This window comes from Neomonachus schauinslandi, chromosome 13, assembly GCF_002201575.2.
Source record: "Neomonachus schauinslandi chromosome 13, ASM220157v2, whole genome shotgun sequence".
Lineage (NCBI taxonomy): Eukaryota > Metazoa > Chordata > Mammalia > Carnivora > Phocidae > Neomonachus > Neomonachus schauinslandi.
Window position 1 is genome coordinate 56,534,925 of NC_058415.1, and position 26,150 is coordinate 56,561,074.

Consider the following 26,150-nt stretch of genomic DNA (forward strand, 5'->3'; position numbering starts at 1 on the left):
ATTGCTTCAACCAATTCACTTCCCCCTTCCTGTTTTACGGCCTTTGATCATACAGGTAGATAACTATATGAGTCATTCTGAACTAGTCAGCCTCTAAGGCAGGTGCAAAGGGCAGCTACATCTAGCTTGCCTCGAAAGGAACAAGTACCATGTGAGAGAGAAATATAGCACCTTGCCTGGCTCTGTGGCCCAGCCCTGATGGGTCTTCCAGAATCAGCTGTGAGGAAGATGGTATGATTCAGCAGTCTTTTTCTCAGCTACAGCCCCAAACAAGCTCTGGGAAGCGCATCACTCACTATGGTCACTGTTTCCTCCTCTTATAAAGGGCAGCTAGGAGCTATGGTGCCAACTTAAAAAAAAGATATCCTATTCCCTGGGCCCTGTGCAGCCACTTTCAGTCATTCTCAGTGAACCCTCCACTGAAGCAGACAGAGCCTATCACCGACCCTTTCGGGTGAGAGGAGCTGGTCACCTTGCTCAAATCCATAGTCATTCAGAGCAAGGACTAGCAGCCTTCCTGCTCATCTTCAGCTCGGGCATATTCGTCCTCCACTGGACCCCAGAGCAACTGATCTTGGGCCAGGGCTGGGAACCAAGAACAAGTAGGTTTTAGTGTTTGTGTGTTTGCACTTGACCTGTCTTTAACTGTGAGGGAACTCTTGTGTTCCTCTTTTGCTCCAGGCAATCCGAGCCCCCCAAAGTAACCCTCCAACCAGTCATTTGGGGCTTTTTTTCCTGCTATCTCTTGACTATACATACTCACTCAAACCACTTTGCAACTGGAATAATATTTATTTTTTTACTTGGCAAAAAGTCAAGTGCTACATTTTTAAAAACAAAATCTCAAACAATCAAACATATTACCCATCACAGAAGAGGGTCTGGCAACAGTACAAAACATCCTACTTAAGATCTTTGTTTTTTAATATACAAGTTGGTTTAAAATGATAGAAGTTCTGTGAGAACTAAGAAATCTACAGCTTGTAGTTTAATAATAGAAAAAAAATTAAGACAATTAAAAGATCTATAGTATCCAGCATTTTACTTAATTCCCTGTTTATAGCACCTATTTCTCTAGGTTAGAAGATGAGAATTCTAGAACCTGTGGTGTGCACCTGGTGTATCACCAAGATAGGGTGGGTTGCTGTCTCCCTTCCCCACCAGCCCCCATTATCAAGGAGAAGGCACTCTTTTTTTCAATCTCCCCACTTAGACCCAGAGCAGAGGGGGATAACTGGGCGAGCAATTTAGAAACTAGAGTGCAAGAATAAATATGACTTTTCCTTTCCCCGGGATGGGCTGTTGACAGAAGCAGAGTATGTGCTTAGAATGGAGGAGGAATCTGGGGGTGGGAACAGCTGCTATCTGCAACATGATGCGTAAAAAGCAAGGAATAACTGGACATCATGGTCAATCAGTTGCCTGCAAGTTTCAAAACCTCAGACTAAACACAGTTCAAGGGAGGAACAAATTACTAGTCACATCAATGCTTTTACATGCACAATGTTGCTGGCTATAGGCCACCCATCACCATCCCAGGGCTGAGCCAACAAAATGGGAGAGGTGGCTTCAACTCCAGCCCCACTGTAGTAAGAAAATGAACATTCCACACATGAAGCACTCGCTACACACAGATAAACCCCCTGCTTACCCCCACCCTCCTGGACTGAACCCAATTTAGAAAAGAAAAGCAAAACCCATTGGGGAGATTAGAAGAAAGGCAAAGGAGAAGTTTCTCCCCAAAGCCAAGGGGACTGAGTATGTGAATCTTAGCAGACTTAAGGCCCCCCTGCTCCAGGCCCCTGAGATACCAGATCAGGTCTTGTTTGAAGAAGGAAAAGGAAGGCTGGGATGGGGATTCTCAGTATACCAAGTTCTACCAAGCCTTCTGCAGCCTCCAGAACTGCATCCGGATGGAGACCCTGATATTTTAAGGGAGTGGCCACTGGCTAAGCAGATGGGAAATTAAAGTGGAAATGACACACAGAAGTATTCTCACCTGGGGAACACAAAGTTGGGAAGTTGGGTAGGGGACGGATCATTCCGGAGTCCTGGGATGAGCGTCACTAGGAAGCCTGCAATCTGATTCAAAGGGTTTTCCTGGTGGTGATTGTTTTTCTTTCTGTTTTTACTTCCTATAATCAGTGCTGTTAGACTTTTAAAAAACAAGATAAAGACTAGTCCCAAAGCTGACTCTGTGAATAAAGTTGTTTTTTTTATATAAATATTTTAATTACAAGTAATTCTTACTCCAGGTAATTTCAGTGACACATGGTGTTTGCAGGCACCCAAGTTCTCTCTCTCTCTCTCTCTCTCTCTCACACACACACACACACAGCCCCCAAACTTTCACAGAAAGTCTGACAGCAACCACATAATTATAAAGGAGCCCTACCTCTCAAGAATGAAGTAAGGGTGAGAATGAGTATGCCAGCCTAAAGAAGCGAAAGGGGAGAGTGTGTGTCACTTAAAGAAAAAATAAGAATTAACAATGTTTGGTTGAGAAGCCAGAAAGAAAAAAGACAGGAAAATTCGGATTACCAAAAGCAAAAGAAAAAAACCAACAACAAAAACACTTCAGATTTCTGTACAGGGCTTCTTGTCAAGTGCCTAAGCCATAGGCAAACTCTCGTGTTCCCACTAAAATGAGGGCCTCACACAGTTGGAAGAAATCAAAAGAAACAAGAAAACTAAGGATGGAAGTTAGTGTAAATCTCTGCATTTTGGGAGTGAGTTAGTTGTCATTAACTCCAGAGCCCGGCATAGTTTCCATGGAGCCCTGAAGGGAGCGGTCCTCCTGCCACAAAGAGTTTCGTTCCGGACGAGTCATAGCAGTGGGTGTAAACAGCATTGGGGAAGAAATCAATGTCCGAAAAGTAATTCCTCCAGGTTTCATCATGATTCTACGGGAAGAAAACGAGACTCTGTTAGCACCTCTAGGCCATGGGGCAGAGAAAAGGATAGAAAGGGACAGGAATGCCTTCTGGTCTTAAGAGGAGAGGATCCTGCATCTAATCTGATGTCAGGAGACTCTGACTGTGCTCATGGGACTTGGAGCCACCTTCCCGCTCCATTATCACCTGGGGGGAATCCCAATTAGCTTATCTTACTGGGCTTCAAGTTTTCCCATGGACATGTAGACAGAGAAGCAAAATCAAGGGAAAGTGCCTTTCTCTGCTCTAAGGAGTGCCTCTTACCATTGAAAAAGTATGTGGGTAGCTGATTTATCAGTGGGGGTGGGAGCAGGTGGGTAGACTGAAGAAAATTTTTGTCACTATTCAGTAACCATGTCAGGCAGGGGCTTACTCACCAGCCAGCCTCTGCCAGTAGTTAATTTAAGATTCTCCCCTGCTAGTCTGGGCTTGGACCCGTAACAAGCTGAGAGCCTCTCTTCCAGGAATCTCTGAGCTCGGATGTCATAGAACAGCAGGGAACCCTGCCCTGTGCCCACAGTGATGATGTGCTCATAAAAGCTCACTGACCGGATCCCTGAGAGAAAAGTAAAGGGCAATGAGTAGGGAAAGCACACACTGACAGTCTGCTAACCTGTATTTCTCTGGCACTGAGTTCACATGGCACCTCCAAATACCAGACGGCCTTTCCCAGGTCTACATGGCAAGTTAAGCTCATGTGAAAGCCTGAGAACCCTGGCGCCACAATGCCCATTCACACACTAACAGGAACCCTTCCATAAGCCCTAGAGAAGTACCAGAGGCCTTGGTGATTCCTAAGATGCCTTTGGCCTAAGACCTTAAGTGTACCTGGAACCTCCCTCCCCTAGACTCACTATGGAGTCATCTTTCATAACTCTAAACTCTCCTTCAGTATGTTTTCAACCTATACTGAAACAGGGTAATCTGCATATTTACAAATCATTGTATTAAAAAGGACTTCTTCCTATCTGACCTAAAACCACTACCATGGCACTGCAAGAGGTCTTTATCTGGTATTGCATCTGTGGATCAAATAAGTGCATGGGATACAAAGATGTCTCTTGGCACATAAGAGGTGCTTGATAATATCTGTGGATTCAGTATTTCCTTATTAGGCTACTCCTGTAGTAATAACCAAATCTCATAAAGCTTTTTTTTTTTAAGATTTTATTTTAGGGGTGCCTGGGTGGCTCAGTTGGTTAAATATCAGACTCTTGATCTCAGCTCAGGTCCTGATCTCAGGGCTTTAAGTTCAGGCCCTGCATTGGGCTCCATGTTGGGCATGGAGCCTACTTTAAAAAAAAATCTTTAATTTTTAATTTTTTAAGATTTTTAAATTTTTTTTAAAGATTTTATTTATTTATTTGAAAAGAGAGAGAATGAGAGAGAGCGAAAGCACGCGCGCGCGTGCACACGAGAGGGGGGAGGGTCAGAGGGAGAAGCAGACTCCCTGCTGAGCAGGGAGCCTGATGCGGGACTAGATCCCGGGACTCCAGGATCATGACCTGAGCCAAAGGCAGTCGTTTAACCTACTGAGCCACGCAGGCACCCCAAGATTTTTTTTTTTTTTTTTTTAATATTTTATTTATTTGAGAGAGAGAGAATGAGAGACAGAGAGCATGAGAGGGAGGAGGGTCAGAGGGAGAAGCAGACTCCCTGCCGAGCAGGGAGCCCGATGCGGGACTCGATCCCGGGACTCCAGGATCATGACCTGAGCCGAAGGCAGTCGCTTAACCAACTGAGCCACCCAGGCGCCCCACCCCAAGATTTTTTAATTTTTAAAAAAAATCTCTCTACCCACCATGGGGCTCAAACTCACAATCCCAAAACAAGAATCGCATGCTACATCGACTGAGCCAGCCAGATACCCCTAAAGATTTTATTTTTAAGTAATTTCTACACCCAATATGGTACTTGAACCTAGAACTCAGAGGTCAAGAGTTGCATGCTCCACCAACTGAGCCCGCCAGGTGCCCCTCTTAAAGCTTTTTCATTGTAGACGTTATTCCAGCCAAGCCTATTTATTCTTCCCCTTACAACTCTCACTGCACACATTATTCTCTCTGTTCTGCACCATGAGTGTCTTAACTATAATTGAAAACAAACCCCAAACAAAAGCCACTTTTGCAGTATCTGCATGAAAATAAACACTACTTGGAAGAGAGAGGCTAAATTGTAAACCATATTGTGCCTTTTAGGACTTCCAGGATAATACAGCCACATTTTTGCCTGAGAAGGGAAACAGTGAGATGAAGAAAATATACTTTGTTGGGGTGCCTGGGTGGCTCAGTCGTTAAGCGTCTGCCTTCGGCTCAGGTCATGATCCCAGGGTCCTGGGATCGAGCCCCGCATCGGGGTCCCTGCTCCACGGGAAGCCTGCTTCTCCCTCTCCCACTCCCCCTGCTTGTGTTCCCTCTCTCACTGTGTCTCTGTCAAATAAATAAAATCTTAAAAAAAAAAAAGAAATATACTTTGTTAACCTGAATGATCTAGATTCTAGTCTATGGCTGTTATCCCACCACCAATCTGTATGATGTTGAGCCCGTTATTTAACTGCTCCGGGTCTCAGTCTCCTCATCTATAAAACAGGGTTAACACTAACCTTACCTTTTCCTACCTGCTTCCCAAAGGGTTCTGGGTAAGATGAAGTAAGTTGGCAGATAAAGATATTTTGAAATCTTTTTTTTTTTTAAGATTATATTTATTTATTTGAGACAGAGAGAATGAGAGACAGAGAGCATGAGAGGGAGGAGGGTCAGAGGGAGAAGCAGACTCCCTGCCGAGCAGGGAGCCCGATGCGGGACTCGATCCCAGGACTCCAGGATCATGACCTGAGCCGAAGGCAGTCACTTAACCCACTGAGCCACCCAGGCGCCCAAGATATTTTGAAATCTTAAAGTACAGTACAAACATAAGTCTTTTTATTCCTTGATAAAGAAAGAGTGTTCTCAGAGAAAATATGTTATAAAAGATGGGAGGCTGAAGCTAAATTCACCCAGTGGTCAGAACTAAACTAAGTATTTTCTTCAGCTTTACTGAGGTATAATTGACAAACAATACACTGCACATATTTAAAGTACACAATTTAAAGTTTTAACATATATATATATATATATATATATCCACGACACTACCACCACAATCAAAATAACAAATATATCCACCATCCTCAAAAGTTTCCTCATGCCCTCAGTAAACTCCTCCTCACTGCACATCATCCCTTAGCATATATGAATTTTAGTTCAGGCAGGGCACGAGCAAAAAATTACCACAGGACAGAAAGTCAAGATCTGTGAAAGAATATGAAAACCACCAATATCCTGACTATTGGTTTCCACTAAAGGCTTCACGTGGCCACAAATTTGCCTGTGGTGGCTTGAAGCTCTGCTGCCATTTGCAAGTTTTTAAGCTCTCTTCCCGAGTCACCAAACACCTCCACCAGGTTTCATAACCATCACTATACTTGTTTGGAAACCAATGTAGAAACTGAAAGTCAAAACCTATTTGCGGGCACCTGGGTGGCTCAGTCGTTAAGCGTCTGCCTTCGGCTCAGGTCATGATCCCAGGGTCCTGGGATCGAGTCCCGCATCGGGCTCCCTGCTCGAAGGGAAGCCTGCTTCTCCCTCTCCCACTCCCCCTGCTTGTGTTTCTGCTCTCGCTCTCTCTCTGTCAAATAAATAAATAAAATCTTAAAAAAAAAAACAAAAACCTATTTGCAATGCAGCTATAAGCCTCAGGGGCATAGTGGGACTTTTTTTTTTTTTGGTGCAAAATAGTGGTTTATTAAAGCACAGGGACAGGACCCACGGGCAGAAAGAGCTGCTGCCCCAGGGTCTTGAGGAGTGGCTGATTATAGACTCAGGAGTTGGGGGAAGGAAAAGGGAGGTTTCAAAAGAACTTTCATATGTTAAAGAGGACGGACCTACAAGATAGCAGAGGTCTTGCCATTGTCAAGTTAAGGCTGTTTTCCCCTCTAGCAAGGTATTAATATTAAGATAGTTGGGAGATCCCTGGAAGAATGTCACTCATGTCCCACCTAGGAGTGGGGGGTTGGGGGAGGTTGCAGGGTGTCAGCTTATGCTTTGTCTTCAGCTAGCCTTCTGCTCCCTCATCATTTCTCCCCTGAACAATTTTTTTTTTTTTTTAAGATTTTATTTATTTGACAGAGAGAGACACAGCAAGAGAGGAAACACAAGCAGAGGGAGTGGGAGAGGGAGAGGGAGAAGCAGGCCTCCCGCCGAGCAGGGAGCCGATGTGGGGCTCGATCCCAGGACCCCGGGATCATGACCTGAGCCAAAGGCAGACGCTTAACGACTGAGCCACCCAGGCACCCCCCTCTGAACAATTTTAACCCTTAAATCTTTAAGGTTGTTGAAGGTGAAAGGTCTCATCTTCTATAACATCTTCCTGTTGAATAGGGGCCATACCAGGACTCTTACCACTGCCTCGCTCCCTGGAGCAAACAGACTTGACGTTGTATGATGGCTGCCGTGGATCCAAGAAGGAGACATGAGCTTGGGAGCCCACTGCATATACTGACCATTCACTACCATAGGCCAGGCACACATTCTCACGGCAATACGGTAGTTTGGTGGAGAGGAGCTGAAACAGAGAAAGGAGTGATGCACCCATGGCAATACCAGAGAGCATACTACAGGGCAGTGTTCCTAGTTAGATGCCCAATTCTGTGGGCTTCCTTCATAGACAAGCCACACAAAGTCAGAGACAAAAAGACAAAAATAATGTCCTGTTCCATCACTAAGTAAATAAGAGAAAGAGAGGGTGATTGTAATATGCAATTAAGATCTCAGTACTTGAAGAGGGCTGATTAGGGGAAAAGATTAAGCTGGAATTAAATAATCAGAAGCAGAAAGGCCTAGACCTACGGCTTATTTCCAGGAATAACCCCTGGGCACTAAAGCCAAGGTCACACTCTGTTCTCTGCCATGACCCTCTCTGCTACCACCCTCCTCACTGCTCTTCAGATAAAGGGGCTGATTTCTGGCTACCCTCAGCCTAGCTTCCCAATTGTACGGGAGTTGTACACTACAAAAAGCCCACTCACGGGACTGGCTCAACCTCAGCTAACAACACTCAGCCTTAACCCTGGATCCTTCTCATTCAGCCAATCTTTAGTGGCTGCCTACTGCATGTAAGGTACCAAGCAAGGTCAGTGGAGCTCAAAGGCTGCTTGACATGAAGTGGTCAGTAACTCCTGGAGCCATGCTTCCTCTTGAGAAAGAGTCTATCACAGAAGCAATAAGCAGCAAAGGCCTTTGGGACAAGAAGAGGGACTCACAGGTAGGTTTGACTTTATGCAGAGGTTGCTTGTAAAGATTATCAATATTCTCAATACCTATTATTTCAGAGATAGTTTATCTTAGTTTAATTGGTTTTCAGTTACTGGTGATTTCTAACTTCTAGGTTTTCCTGCCCTTTCAACATGCCAAATGGTCAATAATCCATAAGCAAATACTTAAATGCCTTGTGGACTGGAGGACGGCAAGCTGAAGGAGTCTCTCAGCAAGTCCTCGCAATGTTAAAGATTCTCCCCCTCCGATCTCTTTAAATGACTTTTAAGAGAGGCCTGTCAGACTCAGAGTTCCATGCACTGTGCATTAACATGCCCAGACCTTTGGAAAACTGGTGTTTTAGACAAGGATGCAAAGGCTCAGAGAGAATAAAGGACTTTAACCAAAAGGTGAATTTTTAGGTAAAACCACTAAGTCATGTTCATCACACCTTAGACAGTGTATTTTCAGCCTTCCAGAGATGAAAATAACCATCCAGAGATACTGCTCCCAGTTCCTACAAGAGCAATGAAAAACAGGTTATATTTCAATCTGTAGCAACTAATAAACAGTAGTATGCAAGGAAAGATCTTGAAGGTTGGGGTCCTCCCATTCTTCATTCATTCTTATCCCCTGGGGGCCAGGGATTGTCAGCTCATCATCTCATTCTATGGAATGCAGCTGGACAGCATATTAAATCAAGGTTGCTTTTTGGGAGAACTCAAGAAGGAAGCCGGGTTCTAGCAGTAATGTAAACACCCATGATTCCAAAAGCTCTTACTATGCAATCATTCCCATGACATCCTGTTGGATAGTTCCAGCAGAGCACACACATGAAGGACAGTTTCATAAATAGCAGTATGAGAGCTTCTATGAGGGGAGGATCTAAATCTATCTCAAGGCCATAATTATGGCCAGGAGATAGGAGATTAAGGGAACTACCCTTCAAAATGTGGCCTGATTCAGATTTTGGGAGCTTTTCTCCTCCTTTGGCTCTGAGTCCCCATCCCAACATTCTACTTAATACCCCCCGTTTCAGATCTGACTCAATGACTAGGTAAGACCTGCTGGCAGGTTGAGAAGAGGCAGTGAAGAATGAAAAGAAACTGAATACCAAAGAGAAAAAAGTGATCGTTTTTAGAGGCATGTATGAAAATCACACCCAAAATAGAGCACCTGCAAAGGCATGTGCAAATGAGAGACAGTCAAATCAGAGTGGCCCTAGGTGAACTCTGAGAAGCTGACCCACAAATATGGACCCTCCAGAAAAATACTGCAGAGCTCAATCCAAGGGATGGGTTCCATAATCTCAGTTGTAATTTTTTACCAGCAACCCTCAGCCTTCAATCCTCCATGGGCTCAGAACTAAGCTATGTTAGCAAGGACTGACTTGGAAGGAGAAGCCAAGTGCCAAGATGTAAGTCCAGAAGCTGAAGCAAGAGAAAGACACTTCCTCTTTGACGAGCTCATACCTTGTTCTTGTTGTTGAAGGCTAGAGCCCGGACCTTGCAGTTGTCAGGGTTTGTGTCCTCCTTGGGAATGTCCTTTAAGGCCTTGTGAGTAATGTGAGCATACACAGGGACCCGCGACACATTGTGCCTTGCATCACTTTTGGTCAACACATCGTCTGTCACCTCCCAGAGTCCCATAGAGCCATCACGTGAGCCTACAGGGCAAGGAGATCACAGATGTCAGACATACCCAACTCTCTATGGGACAGTCCTAAAGAAACCAAGATGTGCTTTCTTAGTCTAACTCTGTACATCATCCTCATGTGCGCTAAAGCTTGGTCAGGTGGCTCACTGCAAAACAGAGAGCAGTATACATTAACAGCTACAAGAGGAATGATTCAACTAAGATGTAGGAGCTAAAATATAACCTTTAGCCTTTGGTGAGATTTTTTAAGAGAGAGAGTACTATATAGTTTGAGAAAGCTCAGTAATTTTCCAAGCCAAATGCTTAGGTCACTTGGGCATGCATGCACAGGTGATGTCTGTTGGGCAGTAGGGTTTGGGACCCTCCACCTTAAATCAGTGGTGCTTAATCTCTTCTGACTGTATATGCCTCTGAGAGACCTAGGAATGTTAAAGACCCCTTTCTCTAGAGAAATACACAAAACACCACATTGTACATTCAATTTCAGTGAGGTTCATGAACCTCTTGAAGGCTTTCCATGGATCCACAGGGAACATAATTCCCATGTTAGAAATGACTGTATGGGGCACCTGGGTCAGTTGGTACAGCATGCCATTCTTGATCTCGGGGTCCTGAGTTCAAGGCCCATGTTGGGTGCAGAGATTACTTAAAAAAATAAATAAAGACTGTTCTACATAAAATGAATACTTAAAAAGTAGTCTTCCTTAGCACACAATAATGAAGCACTTAATTCCTTTCCAGGGGCACCTGGGTGGCTCAGTTGGTTAACCATCCCACTCCTGATCTCAGCTCAGGTCTTGATCTCAGGGTCCTGAGTTCAAGCCCCGCACTGGGCTCCACGCTGGGCGTGGAGCCTACCTAAAAATAACAAATAAATAGATAGATAGATAAAATAAGTAAAAATAAAATTCCTTTCCAGTAAAGTTATCTGCCAACTCTCCTTTAGACTAGAAAGTGCCCTTCCCAACACTGTAAATCTCCTGAATGCTTAGTAGTAAAATTTATCTAACGTGAGAAAAATATCATCCAATTTGTTTGCATCATAAGGCTTATGGGCAGGGATTCAAAGCAGAGGTTTTGTTACAAGTGAAATCTAGAAAACGGCCGAGAGAAGGACACATCTGGAGAACTATGCATGGTTTATTATGCAAATTAAAAAATAAAACTACACAAGTTTTACTATGAAAAATTCAAGCATACTGAAATCAACTGAAAGAATTTTACAATGAATTGTGCAATTACATCTATATCCTACAATCAACATTTTATTATACTTGGCACATTTATATATTCATCCCTCTGTATGATCCCATTTTAACCAACTAAAAAAATATGTACTGAAAAATGATTGGCAAGATATATTTCAAAATATTAACAGTGGTTATCCCTGGGTAGAGATATTGAAGATAATTCTTATTGCCTTTTTTGTTTTTCTGTATTAAAAAAATTTCTTATGGGGGCGCTTGGGTGGCTCAGTTGATTAAGCGTCTGCCTTCCACTCAGGTCATGATCTCAGGGTCTTGGGATCAAGTCCCGTGCTGGGCTCCCTGCTCAGCACAGAGCCTGCTTCTCCCTCTCACTCTGCTACTCTCCCTGCTTGTGCTTTCTGTCAAATAAATAAATCTTAAAATATATGTATAAAAAATTTATGATAAACACATATTACTTTTATAATAAGGAAAATTTATTTTTAAAATATTATTATTATTTTTCAAATATTTTATCCACGTATTTGCCAGAGAAAGAGAGAGAGGTGTGCATGCATGAGCGCACAAGCAGGGGGAGTGGAAGGCAGAATGAGAAGCAGACTCCCTGCAGAGAGCCTGATGTGGGACTTGATCCCAGGACGCTGAGATCATGACCTGAGCCAAAGGCAGATGCCTAACCAACTGAGCCACCCAGGTGTCCCAGAAAAAATTATTTAAAGAACTAGTTTGGCAGCATCATGAAGACTGGATTGGAGAAGACAAGAATGGAAGCAGAGAAAAAATATGGAAGGATATTAGGGGTAATTCAAGATATAGATGATGAGCATGCTAGCAGAGAAGACAGAAAAGAAATTGTATCTAAGAAGTTTTTTTTGTTATGTTTTTCCTACTTATTGAAGTATAAGTGACATACAGTGTTTATAAGAGATATTTCAGAAAACAGTATCAATATGGCTTGGTAATCAAAGGAGACAAGATCCTAAGAGGAGTCTTAGTTTTCTGGCCGTGTACCTGTTTGGAAGGTAAAAGCAGTCACAAATGTATGCCAATGGGGGAGAGGGGATCTCGGAAGAAAGATGATGAGTATGAATATGCTGAGTCTGAGGTAGAATGTTCAGGGGTTAATACTCATCATCAAGTCTAAATATTAACATCAGTTAACAAGTATTAAGCATGGGCGCCTGGGTGGCTCAGTCGGTTAAGCGACTGCCTTCGGCTCAGGTCATGATCCTGGAGTCCCGGGATCGAGTCCCGCATCGGGCTCCCTGCTCGGCAGGGAGTCTGCTTCTCCCTCTGACCCTTCCCCCCCTCATGAGCTCTCTCTCTCTCTCATTCTGTCTCAAATAAATAAATAAACTCTTTAAAAAAAATAAAAATAAAAAAATAAAAAGTATTTAAAAAAAAAAAAAAAACAAGTATTAAGCATTTTCTTTTTTGTTGTTCTTTTTTTTTTTAGAGAGAGAGGGCAAGAGGGGCAGAGGGAGGGGGAGAGAGAAAATCTTAAGCACAAGCCACGCCCAGCACAGAGCCCTACGTGAGGCTCAATCTCACAACCCTGAGATCATGACCTGGGCTGAAATCAAGAGACACTTAACTGACTGAGCCACCCAGGCGCCCCTGAGCATTTTCAAAACAGCAGCCACTATGCTGTATTTCCTCTAATCTTCTCAATGACCCTCTGAAGTATCCATGTTACAGATGAGGAAAACCAAATCTCAAAAAGCTTAAGTAACTTGCCCAAGACCACAGTGCTACTAAGTGGTAGGACCAGGATTCAAATTCGACCTCTAATATCAGAGCCAATGTTCTTAAAACCTGCTACACTGTTGAGAAAATGTAGACTTGGGAGTTATCAGCTGAAAACATAGATGTTGGCAGGTTATCTGAAGGAGATGGGAGGCTCCCAAAGCAAAGCCAAGTCCTGGCTCCCAAAAACCACATTTAATACAGGTTACTGTCACACTGAGCAAGGAGCCTAACGTGGGACTCGATCCCAGGACTCTGGGCACTAATCCCTATTATAAAGGTGACATGGGGGCACTTGGGTGGCTTAGTCATTTAAGTGTCTGCCTCCGACTTGGGTCATGATCCTGAAGTCCTGGGGTCGAGCCCCGCATCGGGCTCCCTGCTCAGCGAGGAGTCTGCTTCTCCCTCTGCCCTCACCCTGCTCTTGTGCTCTCTATCAAATAAATAAAATCTTTTTTATTTTTATTATTATTTTTTAAGATTTTATTTATTTGACAGAGAGGGAACATAAGCAGGGGGGAAAGTTCTTGGAAAAGAACTGAAAGAAGAAATATTTATGTTCTCTTAGCTTTGTTAGTAGCAGTTCTTGTTTGTTTTTTTATTTAAAATGTTAATTAACATACAGTGCAATATTGGCTTCTGGAGTAGATGTTTGTTTGTTTTTAAGTTTCATTTGTTTAAGTAATTTCTACACCCAGCGTGGGGCTTGAACTCATGGCCCCAAGTTCAAGAGTCACATGCTTTTCTGACGGAGCCAGTCAGGCGCCCCTGTTGTAGCAGTTCTAAGTATGGGCTTTGAAATCAGATCTGGATTCAGATCCTGATTCCACCTGTCACTATTTGTGTGGCCTTTGGCAGGTTATTATAACCTCTCAGAATTTAAATTTTCTCATTTGTGAAATGAGGCTAATAATGCAAACCTTTTAGTACTGTTCTGAAGATTATATGAAATAACATATGAGCGGCACTTAATTTAGCTACTATTATGATTATTTTTATTTGGGAATCTAGAACTGGGGGATAGTAATTTTACATATGGGTCCTGAACAAAACTGGTTAGCACTCTGAGCCTACTTTCTAGGCTGCTGTGGGTATCCAGAAAGCATTTGTGTATCTCTAGATTACCTTCTCTACACTCATTTCCATATATTTTTTTCTGATGTCTACCACTGGGAAAGAAATTCCCCCAATCCTGTACAGCTTTCATCAACAAGAAACACACTATATAGTTGTACAGAAAATAACTACTCCTAATACTTTATATCAACTATGTCAAAACACTTTCACAACCACTGTCACAATGAAGCCCCACAAAAATGTTGTGGCTAACATGCTGTCACACATCCTTTTGGGAACAAGGCAGAGTACGAATAATAAATGAAGAATGCTGGTAACTCCTCTTTCCAGATCAGGAATATACAAGGGAAATGACTTACCCAAGGACACACAGTGAGTAAGAGAAAGAGCCAATATTGGTAATAAGATTTCCTGGCCAATGGTCTGTTTACTGGGCTATTTCCAATCACACTACTATACCTTTCAACTTCTAGCCTCCCTCCCTCCCTGCCACATCAAAACTCCATACAAAAGGTCAATTTTACCAGACACCGCCATAGTATCACTGATCCATGCAATGGAAAAGATCCAGTCCTTGTGTCCATCCTTGGAGAGGAGTGAACGGTAGAGAGAGGGGGGGGAAAAATTAGTAAAAAAGGATTACAACTCACACTCCTGAAAAGAATACAGTCTGACTGAAAATATCTTTGTAAAAATTATAATTCTGATCTCTGATGATCTTAACCCATAGGGCAGGATCCCACAATTTTTAACTTCTATCTTGAGGAGCTCAAAGCTGGAATGAAACTGGCATTCCTACGGGCAATGAACATGTCTGGTAGACACAGAGCTCTGGCCTTCTACATCTGGATGTCTTATTTTGGGCTCCTACATACAATCACCCACCTCTATCCCTCTAACCTCATCCTACCACTCTCCTCCGTGCTTCCTAGTACAACAGCTATACCCTACCTCTTCACTGTTCCTCCTGTCTGGAACTCTTTTCCTCCAGACATCAACATGACTTGCACTCACTCTCACTTCTTCTGTCTCCCTACTCAAATGTCATTCTTATCAATGAGGACTTCCTGACCATTTTCTGAAATAGCATTCTCCACCACTCTCTCTATCCCTTTAATCTGCCTTTACTCTTCTCCATGGCACTTATCACACTCTGACATACTGCTGGTAAATATTTATTGATCTATGTACTGGTTTATATGTCTCCCTCCACTAGAATGCAGGCTTCAAGAGGTGGGGAGCTTTATCTGTTTTATTCACTGCATGCCCCAGTGTCTAAAACAATTCCTGGATATAAAAAGCTCAATAAATAGTTGAATGATTTAATAAACTTTGCTCTCTGACTATGGGCAGTGGGAGATGTATGGACACTGGATTAAAACACCAACCCACTGCTGCTGGCCCCCAAAGTATGCCACTCACCGCTTTATCAAACACACGCGCTCTCTGTCAATATACCTCCCTATGGGGGGAGTTCAGTCTCCATTCTGCTATTTCGAACCTCACACCTCACCCCCATACCCTTGTAGTCAGCAGAAATCTAGAGGAAACTATTCCTTCCCAGGGGGCATGTGGGAGGAGGGTCCAAGTTACCTACCATGCTCTGCTAAAAAACAAAGCTACCTCTAACTACAGTTACTGGGGAAACTTACATCACCCACACACACAGGATCTAGTGTAGGTAGCCGGTAGATGGCAAGACTGTTGGGGTTGTCTCCTCCAGTGGCTAACAGAGTTCTAGAGGGATTCAGCTCGATGGCATGGATGCCACAGCCCTGCTGGGTCACACCTCCAGGCTCCCGGTCCTTCAGAATGGGAATCTTGGTGATCTGGCTTGTCTGCACGTCCACCACAAAGAGCTACAAGAAAATGGACACAGAAGCTGACAGTTTCTCTTTCATGTGGCTAACGCTGGGTATAAACACCCATTCACTCAATTATCCATCAAACTTTAATTAATGTTTACTACATGTTAGACCCTGGGAAATATTAAAGGCATAGTCAGGGCTATTAGTCAAATGAAATATGAAAATAAGAAAATACAACAGGGCGCCTGGGTGGCTCAGATGGTTGAGAGTCTGCCTTCGGCTCAGGTCATGATCCCAGGGTCCTGGGATCGAGTCCCGCTTCGGGCTCCCTGCTCCTTGGGAGCCTGCTTCTCTCTCTCGCTCGCTCTGTCTCTCATGAATAAATAAATAAAATCTTTAAAAAAAAATTAAAAATAAAAAAAAATTTAAAAAAAGAAAATACAACAGAGACAGGCATAATACGTTACATGAACCCAGATTAGCAAGCAGTAAATTCTGCCTGGGATTTAAAGACAGCTTCAAAGAGGACGAGCATTAGACTATGGACCTAAAGAACCTGACTAAAGGTTTTCTGCCAGTTTGGACGTATTTTATGTATCTAATTCTCATCTACCCATGCACAGAAACTTATAAACAAAACAATTCCCGGGCGCCTGGGTGGCTCAGTTGGTTAAGCGACTGCCTTCGGCTCAGGTCACGGTCCCGGAGTCCTGGGATCGAGTCCCACATCGGGCTCCCGGCTCAGCGGGGAGCCTGCTTCTCCCTCTGACCCTCCTCCCTCTCATGTTCTCTGTCTCTCATTCTCTCTGTCTCAAATAAATAAATAAAATCTTTAAAAAAAAAAAATTAGGTCTGCTGGAGAGACTGGAGACATGACAAGATAAGAGTTATCTGTAGCACACACACCATTCTCTTCTATGCCTCCATGTCTTTGTCATGTTGCTGCTTCTGCCTGAAATGCTCTTCTCCACCTCTTTTCCAACCTAACCCCTTTCCACTCTGCAAGATTTAACTCAGAGAAACATTTTATTGAAAAGATCAGACTCAGAGAAAGAACATTTCTGAGTCTTTATTAAACTCTTTATGGGATTAAATGATTCACTCTCTCATTCATTCAGCACCAACTAAAATACCAAGTACTGTTCTAGGTGCTAACAATGTGACCATGAACAAGAGAGAAACAATCTGTATCCTCATATACCTTAGTCTAGGAAGTTAGCTTAAAATCCTCTCAGCAATTCTTGCGATGAAGCCAAATCATGTCAAATCTTTATATAACCTACTGCTTGCACAGGAAAGAGATCTATGAAAGAAGAAACTATTCTTTCAGTTGGCTCCTTCCTCTCATCCTCTTTCTCATCACCTCTCTGGACAATTGCAACTGGTCTTTGCGCCTTCAGGCAAGGCTACCATCAAAACTATTCTCTATACTGTATTAGTCATCTTCATAAAAATGGCAATCCTCCCAATGTCAGTTAAAAATATCCATAGGTGGGACACCTGTGTGGCTGAGTCAGTAAAGCATCTGCCTTCAGTTCAGGTCATGATGCCAGGGTCCTGGGATGGAGTCCTGCATCGGGCTCCCTGCTCAGAGGGGAGCCTGCTTCTCTCTGCCCCTGCCCCAGGCTCTTGCGTGCATGCGCTCTCTCTCTCTCTCTCAAAAATAAATAAAAATACTTAAAATATATCCATAGGGGCGTATGGGTGGCTCAGTTGGTTGAGCTCTTATTTCTGCTCAGGTCATGGGCTCAGAGTCGTGGGGTTGGGCTCTGCATCAGGCTCTGCGCTCAGTGGGGAGTTGGCTTGGGGATTCTCTCTCCCCCACTCCCCCTGCCTTCATGCACTCGCATGCACATGTTCTCTCTCTAAAATAAATCTTTAATTTGAGAAAGAGAGAGAATGAGCAGGGGGAAGGGCAGAGGGAGAGAATCTTTCAAGCAGACACCCCACTGAACAAGGAGACTGACAAGGGGCTCGATCCCACAACCCATAAGATCACCACTTGAGCTGAAACCAAGAGTCAGATGCCTAACTGAATGAGTCACCCAGGCGCCCCAAAAAATAAATAAATCTTTTAAAAAGTCCACTGGTTCCTCTTTACCTAAATCTAAACTCCTTATCCTGGCATCAAGATTCCTCAATCTGGGGACGCCTGGGTGGCTCAGTCGGTTAAATGTCTGCTTTCGGCTCAGGTCATGATCCCAGGGCCCTGGGATCAAGCCCTGCATCGGGCTCCCTGCTCCACGGGAAGCCTGCTTCTCCCTCTGCCTCTGTGCTCTGTCTCGCTCTCAAATAAATAAATAAAATCTTAAAAAAAAAAAGATTCCTCAATCTGGCCCCAATCTCTCTCTCTCTCTCTAGCTTTACATCCTGCCGTGGACCTATGCTCTAGAAATAACAGCTTAACAACTATTATTCACACACAAATCTTCAATGAAATGTAATTATTTTGTTTCATGCTCATGCTATTCACAATGCCAGAAATGCTTTTCCCTTCTTTTCTACACCCGGCCAGCTTGTACTTACCGTTCATGATTCAGTTCTGACATGTCCTCTCTGAATATCTCCTAAATATCCAGGCTGGTTAAGTTTTTCTCTTATAGGTTTTCCAGATAGCTCTCTTCTACAACACTTAGACTGTATCACACTGCTTTAAAATCTTTGTCTCTCTCCCCCGTAAGCTAATAATGTCCTCCCAATTCAAAGAGCAGGGGATTTATCTTATTTGTTTCTATAATCCTGCCTCAACAATGCAAAACTACGTAATAAGTGCTTGTAGAAGACACCTTTCAGGGAGGCTGCCCAACAATGTTAGGGGGACACCACATCTAGGTGTCTGCTTGATGTAAGCCAGATCTCCAGATCAGAGATCCAGAGGTGGCCTCCTGGCTCAGGGAGGACCAGTCCAGAGGCTATACTGGGCTGATCAAATTCTCTCAGGAATGTGAAATTGGCTTGGTGGCACTAGACCAAACTGTCTGGATGGCTAATTTCTACCAAAGCCAGTCCCCAGAGAGAAGGAAACAGAAGAGAGGTAACATGAACATCCTTAGCTTCTAATGGTTTTCCAAGTCCTAGTTCTGTTTCATTCTGAGATCCAGAGATACTTCCTGCTTTTGGGGTTTGCGAACTATCCCTTCCAATAAACATGAGTGGGTTTCTTACTCTTTTAGAGCAAATGGTCTCTAGACAACACAGCCCCTCAAATATTTAATGAAGGAAAATTAACTGCCCACTTATACCTTTGTCATTTTGTGGGACAATACATCCATAACATGTTACCTTCTAGACTGATTCCCAAACTGATTATCACAATAACTTGGGGGAATTTTCTTTCTCAGAAAAACTATAAAACAAAAACAATTCCTAGGCTCTACCCTGAAACTCCTCCAATTAGAAATTTCTGACTTGGGGGCCTGTAAAACTGACTTTTCCTCCCAAGGATCTCCAGGTTAATCTGATGACTGCCCAGGTTTAACAAAGAACAAGTAACAGTTAATAGTAATACACTATTCTGATGTTTGTTTAGTGTCATATGGTGTAGTTTCATCTATTCTTAATGAAAAAGGGAAATGAAAAAGTTGGTAACGGGCGCCTGGGTGGCTCAGTTGGTTGGGCGACTGCCTTCGGCTCAGGTCATGATCCTGGAGTCCCGGGATCAAGTCCCGCATCGGGCTCCCTGCTCGGCAGGGAGTCTGCTTCTCCCTCTGACCCTCCCCCCTCTCATGCTCTCTCTCTCTCTCTATCTCATTCTCTCTCTCAAATAAATAAATAAAATCTTTAAAAAAAAAAAAAAGTTGGTAACAAGTCCAACCTCTCCAGTTTTGGGATTGGGAGACATCTAGACCCTTGCTATTCAAAGGAGCACTGGGGAACTTGTTAGAACCCAAGAATCCCAGGCCCCACCCTAGATCTATTAAATCAGAATCTGGAGTTTCCCAAGATCTCCAGGTACACTGAAGCTTGAGAAACACTGATGTAGAGAGAATCTGCTCTGTATGCTAAGAGGAATGAATTTGGTAAGATACAAGAGTAACCTGAGCTGCAATGTGGAAAAATCCTTCTGAGGGCTGGCTAAAGCTTATTGTAGTCCACTGTGTTAGGCCATTCCTTTGTCTTTTTTTTCCTGTTTGTGTGTGTGGTTTTTTTGGGGTTTTTTTGGCCTGTCTTAAAACAGAGCTCCATTTCTGCCATCCAGAAAATGTGTGGAGATAAGGTTTCAACTATTCATGTCCAAGAAAGTGTTAAGTCCAACCTCTCCAGTTTTGGGATTGGGAGAAATCTAGATTTGAATTTCACATTTGTTATCTATTAGCTGTGCGACCTTAGGCAAGTCAGTTAGACTTTTCGAATCCTGTTTCTTATCTATAAAACTAGAATATTTGGCTCTAGGGTTGCTAAGAGATCTAATGAAACAAAGTGCCTAGCACAGGGCTCAGCACAGATTTGGTGCTGAACAAGTAACAGTTAATAGTAATACACTATTCTGATGTTTGTTTAGTTTCATATGGTGTAGTTTCATCTATTCTTAATGAAAAAGGGAAATGAAAGAGTTGGTAACATTTGGGTCTCTAGAGGGCCCAGGAAACCAGGAGTTTACCCCCAACCTCACTCTTACAAAGGAATGACAAAGCACCACATGAAGGACAGAACCTTTTTGCTTTTTCCAAGGAAAGGAAAGGGATGGGAATGAGCAGCCACAGAGTAGCTGCCCAAGCTCTCTGACAAGGGGCCAAAGCTTCATGCAGCTTCTGTAACAAATCCCAGAATGGGGCTGTTCTACATTAACCTACTGGGATTCCTGCCAGGAACTAGCAGCATGGCAAGGTAAGTTTTAGTCTCAATGGCTCCCTGCAGCCTACATTCCAGAGCAGAAGGGAAAAAAAGAAAGCAAAGTCCTTACAATCAGGAAGCTTATTAAGACTAGAAAGTACATCTCTGAATGCACTATAGTGTGCGCAGATACATGCAAAAGGGAACATACACAGAAAGATCAAGGTAGCTTAATAAAATGGAGGAGCTCACAAAGTTTCTAAAACTCCAAAGTGTTTTAGCTGCAGCCTAATGAAGAAAGGAAAGCAAATCCACATAGATCACACAGCAACAAGATAAATTTTACGAAGTCAGACAGGAAAAGGCAACTAGACAGCCTAAGTCTGCCGAAAGTTGGATAAAGGGAAGACAACCGAAACTGAAGCAGAAGAATCCATTCCCTATCCCAAACCAAGATGGGTAGGAGCAAAGAAGAGAGTCAGGATGAAGAAAAACAACAGAGAATGGTCAGACAATATATCAAAAATTAAACAGTGTAAACCCTACAACTTTCAATTTTAGGAACTTATGCTAAGGAAATAATGATGAGTAAACAGTTTTAACTAAAGTGCATTAATTTTGGGGCACCAGCCTGGCTCAGTCAGGTGGAGCATGTGACTCTTGATCTTGGGGTTGAGTGTTTGAGACCCACAATGGGCACATTGGGTGTAGAGATTAAAAAATTTAAAAATATATAAAATGAAGGGGCGCCTGGGTGGCTCAGTCAGTTAAGCATCTGCCTTCGGCTCAGGTCATGATCCCAGGGTCCTGGGATCGAGCCCCACATCGGGCTCCCTGCTCAGCAGGGAGCCTGCTTCTCCCTCTCCCTCAGCCTGCCACTCCCCCTGGTTGTGCTCTCTTTCTCTATCTCACTCTGTCAAATAAATAAATAAAATATTTAAAAAAATAAATAAAATGAGTATTTATTTTTTATTTACTTAGAGAGAGAGGAGGAGGGGAAGGGGGAAAGGGAGAGAATCTTAAGCAGGGTCCTTGCCCAGCACAGAGCCTGACTTGGGGCTTGATCTCACAACCCTGAGATATGACCTGAACCAAAATCAAGAGTTGGACGCTTAACCAACCAAGCCAACCGGGTGCACCTAAAATATATTTTTATTTATTTATTTGTTTTAAAGATTTTATTTGACAGAGACACAGCAAGAGAGGGAACACAAGCAGGGGGGGCACCCAGGCACCCCCTAAAATAAATTTTTATTTTTTATTTTTATTTTTTTAAATGCCATTTTATTCTTTTTTTTTTTTTTTTAAGATTTTATTTATTTATTTGAGAGAGAGAATGAGAGAGAGAGAGAGCACATGAGAGGGGGGAAGGTCAGAGGGAGAAGCAGACTCCCTGCCAAGCAGGGAGCCCGAGTCTCCAGGATCATGACCTGAGCCGAAGGCAGTCGCTTAACCAACTGAGCCACCCAGGCGCCCCTAAAATAAATTTTTAAATAGTGAAACACCACAGGAGGCTGGGTATAGCCACATAACAGACTATTATAGAGCTTTTAAGAATGGGGTGCCCAGGGGTGCCTGGCTGCCTCAGTCAGAAGAACATGCCACTCTTGATCTCCAGGTGGTAAGTTCAAGCCCCACACTGGGTAAGATTATTTAATAAAAGCTTAAAAGAGGAACGCCTGGGTGACTCAGTCGGTTAAGCCTCTGCCTTCGGCTCAGGTCATTATCCCAGGGTCCTGGGAATGAGTCCAGCATTGGACTCCTTGCTCAGCAGGGAGCCTGCTTTCCCCTCTCCCTCTGCTGCTCCCCTGCTTGTGCTCTCTCTCTGATAAATAAATAAAATCTTTAAAAAATAAATAAATAAATAAAAGCTTAAAACAACAACAACAACAAAAGAATGGGCGCCTGGCTGGCTCAGTTAGTACAATACGTGACTCTTGGGGCGCCTGGGTGGCTCAGTCGTTAAGCGTCTGCCTTCGGCTCAGGTCATGATCCCGGAGTCCTGGGATCAAGCCCCGCGTCGGGCTCACTGCTTGGCAGGAAGCCTGCTTCTCTCCCTCTCCCACTCCCCCTGCTTGTGTTCCCTCTCTCGCTGTGTCTCTGTCAAATAAATAAAATCTTAAAAAAAAAAAAAAAAAGAACATGGGACTTTTGGTTTTGGGGTTCTGAAATTCAACCCCTTGTTTGGGGGTTGAGTTTATTAAAAAAAAAAAAAAAAGAAACGGAGTAGAGGATATTTCTTAACAAGGAAAGATGTTCGGAGCGCCTAGGTGGCTCAGTTGTTAAGCATCTGCCTTCGGCATGGTCATGATCCCAGGGTCCTGGGATCGAGCCCCACATCGGGCTCTCTGCTCAGCGGGAAGCCTGCTTCTCCCTCTCCCACTCCCCTTCTTGTGTTCCCTGTCTCGCTGTGTCTCTCTCTGTCAAAAAAATAAATAAAATCTTAAAAAAAAAAAAAACTTTTTTAAAAAGCTTATTCATTTAATACCATAGCATGAACAGCTTTCCATGTTTTGTTGTTGTTTTTAAGATTTTATTTATTTATTTGGCAGAGAGAGACACAGCGAGAGAGGGAACACAAGAAGGGGAGTGGGAGAGGGAGAAGCAGGCTTCCCGCCGAGCAGAGAGCCCGATGTGGGGCTTGATCCCAGGACCCTGGGATCATGACCATGCCGAAGGCAGATGCTTAACGACTGAGCCACCCAGGCGCCCCAAAAAGATTTTATTTTTAAGTAATCTCCACAACCAACATGGAGCTTGAACTCACAACCCTGAGATCAAGAAGTTGCATGCTCTACTGACTGAGCCAGCCAGGTGCCCCCAATAAATTGATTTCTAATCCCTGATTCTGGAGGGCTCTGTTAAAAATGAAGTTAAGTCCTAAGGCACCTAGCTGCCTCAGTTGGTGGAGCATGCAACTATTGATCTATGAGTGTGAGTTCAAGCTCCATGTGGGGCATAGAGCCTACTAAAACAATAATAAATTAAAAAAAAAAAAAACCCATAAAAATAAGTCCCAAAGTCACCTTTAGCAAGACACCTAAGATTCTGCCTAGTACCCACCCCAAAGTCAACAAGTCTCTGACAGCATACCACAGAGGTTTAGCTATCTGAAGCACCTTGACAAACATTTGGTTAAAAAAACTCTTAGGGTGCCTGGGTGGCTCAGTTGTTGGGCATCGGTCTTCAGCTCAGGTTGTGATCCCAGGGTCCTGGGATCAAGCCCCACATTGGGCTCCCTGCTCGGCAGGGAGCCTGCTTTTCCCTCTGCCTGCCACTCCCCCTGCTTGTGCTCACTACCCCCCGCCCCCCGATTTAAAAAAAAAAAAAGAGAGAGAGAACCCAATTGAGTATTGCCTTTATATAATTACAAAGTCCATGTCCTACTTCCAAGTGGTACCATCCAATCAGAAAAAAATAGAAGGGTATGGGCGCTTGGGTAGCTCAGTCAGTTGAGTGTCTGACTCTTGATCCCAGCTTAGGTCTTGATATCAGGGTTGTGAGTTCAAGCCCTGTGTTGGGCTCCATGCCCAGCTTAAAAAAAAAAATAAATGAATAAAATTTAAAAAAGAAAAATAGAAGGGTAAATAAAAGAACTGGCCTACTGTCTGATTTTACACTTGTGTAAATGCTGATTTCTATAGCACTCAAAGATGCTAATATTTATGTACAGATTATTCAGAAGAAAACAATTTTTTTTTTTTAAGATTTTATTTATTTATTTGACAGAGCGAGAGAGCACAAGCAGGGGGAACAGTAAAGGGAGAGGGAGAAGCAGGCTCCCCGCCGAGCAGGGAGCCCTATGCGGGGCTCGATCCCAGGACCCTGGGATCATGAAGGCAGATGCTCAAACATCTGAGCCACCCAGGCGCCCCAGAAGAAAACAATTTCTATACAAGATATTCTCAGCTTTTTCTTCCCCTACAACATATTTAAGTATAAAGCCATCTACTCAGAATTAGCAGGGAGCCTTATCTCTAAGCTACAAATTACTGGAGAACAGAGTTTGTAGTCACATATTAATTATTTATCTGGTATATTAAGAAATTATAAGCTTTCGGGGCGCCTGGGTGGCTCAGTTGGTTAAGCGACTGCCTTCGGCTCAGGTCATGATCCTGGAGTCCCGGGATCGAGTCCCGCATCGGGCTCCCTGCTCGGCAGGGAGTCTGCTTCTCCCTCTGACCCTCCTCCTTCTCATGCTCTCTCTATCTCATTCTCTCTCTCGCAAATAAATAAAATCTTAAAAAAAAAAAAAAGAAATTATAAGCTTTCAATAACAGTATTAAAACAATGATAATACTATATAATCCTTTTTCTTTCACTTTTATTATCTGAGCATTAGCGCACAAAGACTTAAGGATAACATGGTTGTGTTACTTGTCCACTGAGAAGCAAGATCTCTCTCTAGATGTTATTTTGAGCTCCAAAAAACTCCTTGTGTGACTCAGAAAGGAAACTCCTTTTGTTATATATCCTACCACTGTATTTTATTCCCTCTCCCCAGAAGAAATGTGTAACTGTGTTCAATCTTTGTCATCAAGCAATGAATGGAAACTGAGCAAGGTCATTTCCACCACTGTTTTAGGCTAAGAAAAAAAGATTCATCTAGCTGAAGTAACATTAAAAAAAATAAGTTTGGGGCGCCTGGGTGGCTCAGTTAAGTGTCTGCCTTCAGCTCAGGTCGTGATCCCAGGGTCCTGGGATAGAGCTGGGCATCAAGGAGCATCAGGCTCCTTGCTCGGCAGGAGGCCTGCTTCTCCCTCTCCCACTCCCCCTGCTTGTGTTCCCTCTCTTGCTGTCTCTGTCAAATGGATAAATAAAATCTTTTATTTTTTTTAATATTTAAAAAAATAAAAATAAAAAATAATAATTTTTTAAAGATTTTATTTATCCATTTGACAGAGACAGTGAGAGCACAGCAGGAGGAGCTGCACGCAGGAGAGGGAGAAGCAGGCTCCCTGCTGAACAGGGAGCCCAATGCGGGGCTCGATCCCAGGACCCTGAGATCATGACCTGAGCCAACAGCAGATGCTTAACCAACTGAGCCACCCAGGTGTCCCTTTTTAAAATTTTTATGAAGTAATCTCTTTGCCCAACATGGGTCTCGAACTCACGATCCCTAGAATCAAGAGTCACACGCTCCACTGACTGAGCCAGCCAGGTGCCCCCTCACTTTTCAAATGTTTTTTCATTTGTCCAGTTCCTGTTTAGTCCTTAACCACATGCATGCATAATTGTGTATAGCTATAATAAGCACAGATAGAATTTTGTATCCTGGGCACCTGGCTGGCTCAGTCAGAGAAGCATGCAACTGTTGATCTCGAGGCTGTGAGTTCCAGCCCCACATTGGGTGTAGAGATTACTAAATAAATTAAAAAAAAAAAAAAAAAGAATTTTGTCTCTCATTACATTTAACATATCAAATGCTCTGTGTGTTTGGTCTCCTGTGTGGCTCAGTTGGTTAAGCAGTTGCCTTCTGCCCAGGTCATTATCCCAAGGTCCTGGGATTGAGCCCAGCATCAGGGAGCATCAGGCTCCTTGCTCGGCAGGAGGCCTGCTTCTCCCTCTCCCACTCCCCCCTGCTTGTGTTCCCTCTCTCGCGGTCTCTGTCAAATGGATAAATAAAATCTTTAAAAAATGGATAAATAAAATCTTTAA

The 26,150-nt window shown here is 43.4% G+C and overlaps 1 protein-coding gene across 1 annotated transcript in view; it reads right to left on the bottom strand.

The window, feature by feature from the left end:
- Positions 1 to 2,582: 2,582 nt before the first annotated feature.
- Positions 2,583 to 26,150, bottom strand: part of DCAF12 (DDB1 and CUL4 associated factor 12) — a 34,407-nt gene continuing 10,839 nt past the window's right edge. Inside the window, exons 3-9 of the mRNA XM_021691439.1 lie at positions 15,564 to 15,770; positions 14,436 to 14,496; positions 9,697 to 9,890; positions 8,676 to 8,741; positions 7,373 to 7,535; positions 3,311 to 3,489; positions 2,583 to 2,903 (exon numbers count right to left, since the gene is read on the bottom strand). Of these exons, the coding sequence (XP_021547114.1) occupies positions 2,745 to 2,903; positions 3,311 to 3,489; positions 7,373 to 7,535; positions 8,676 to 8,741; positions 9,697 to 9,890; positions 14,436 to 14,496; positions 15,564 to 15,770 (1,029 nt within the window). The 3' untranslated portion in view covers positions 2,583 to 2,744. The remainder of the gene's footprint in view (positions 2,904 to 3,310; positions 3,490 to 7,372; positions 7,536 to 8,675; positions 8,742 to 9,696; positions 9,891 to 14,435; positions 14,497 to 15,563; positions 15,771 to 26,150) is intronic.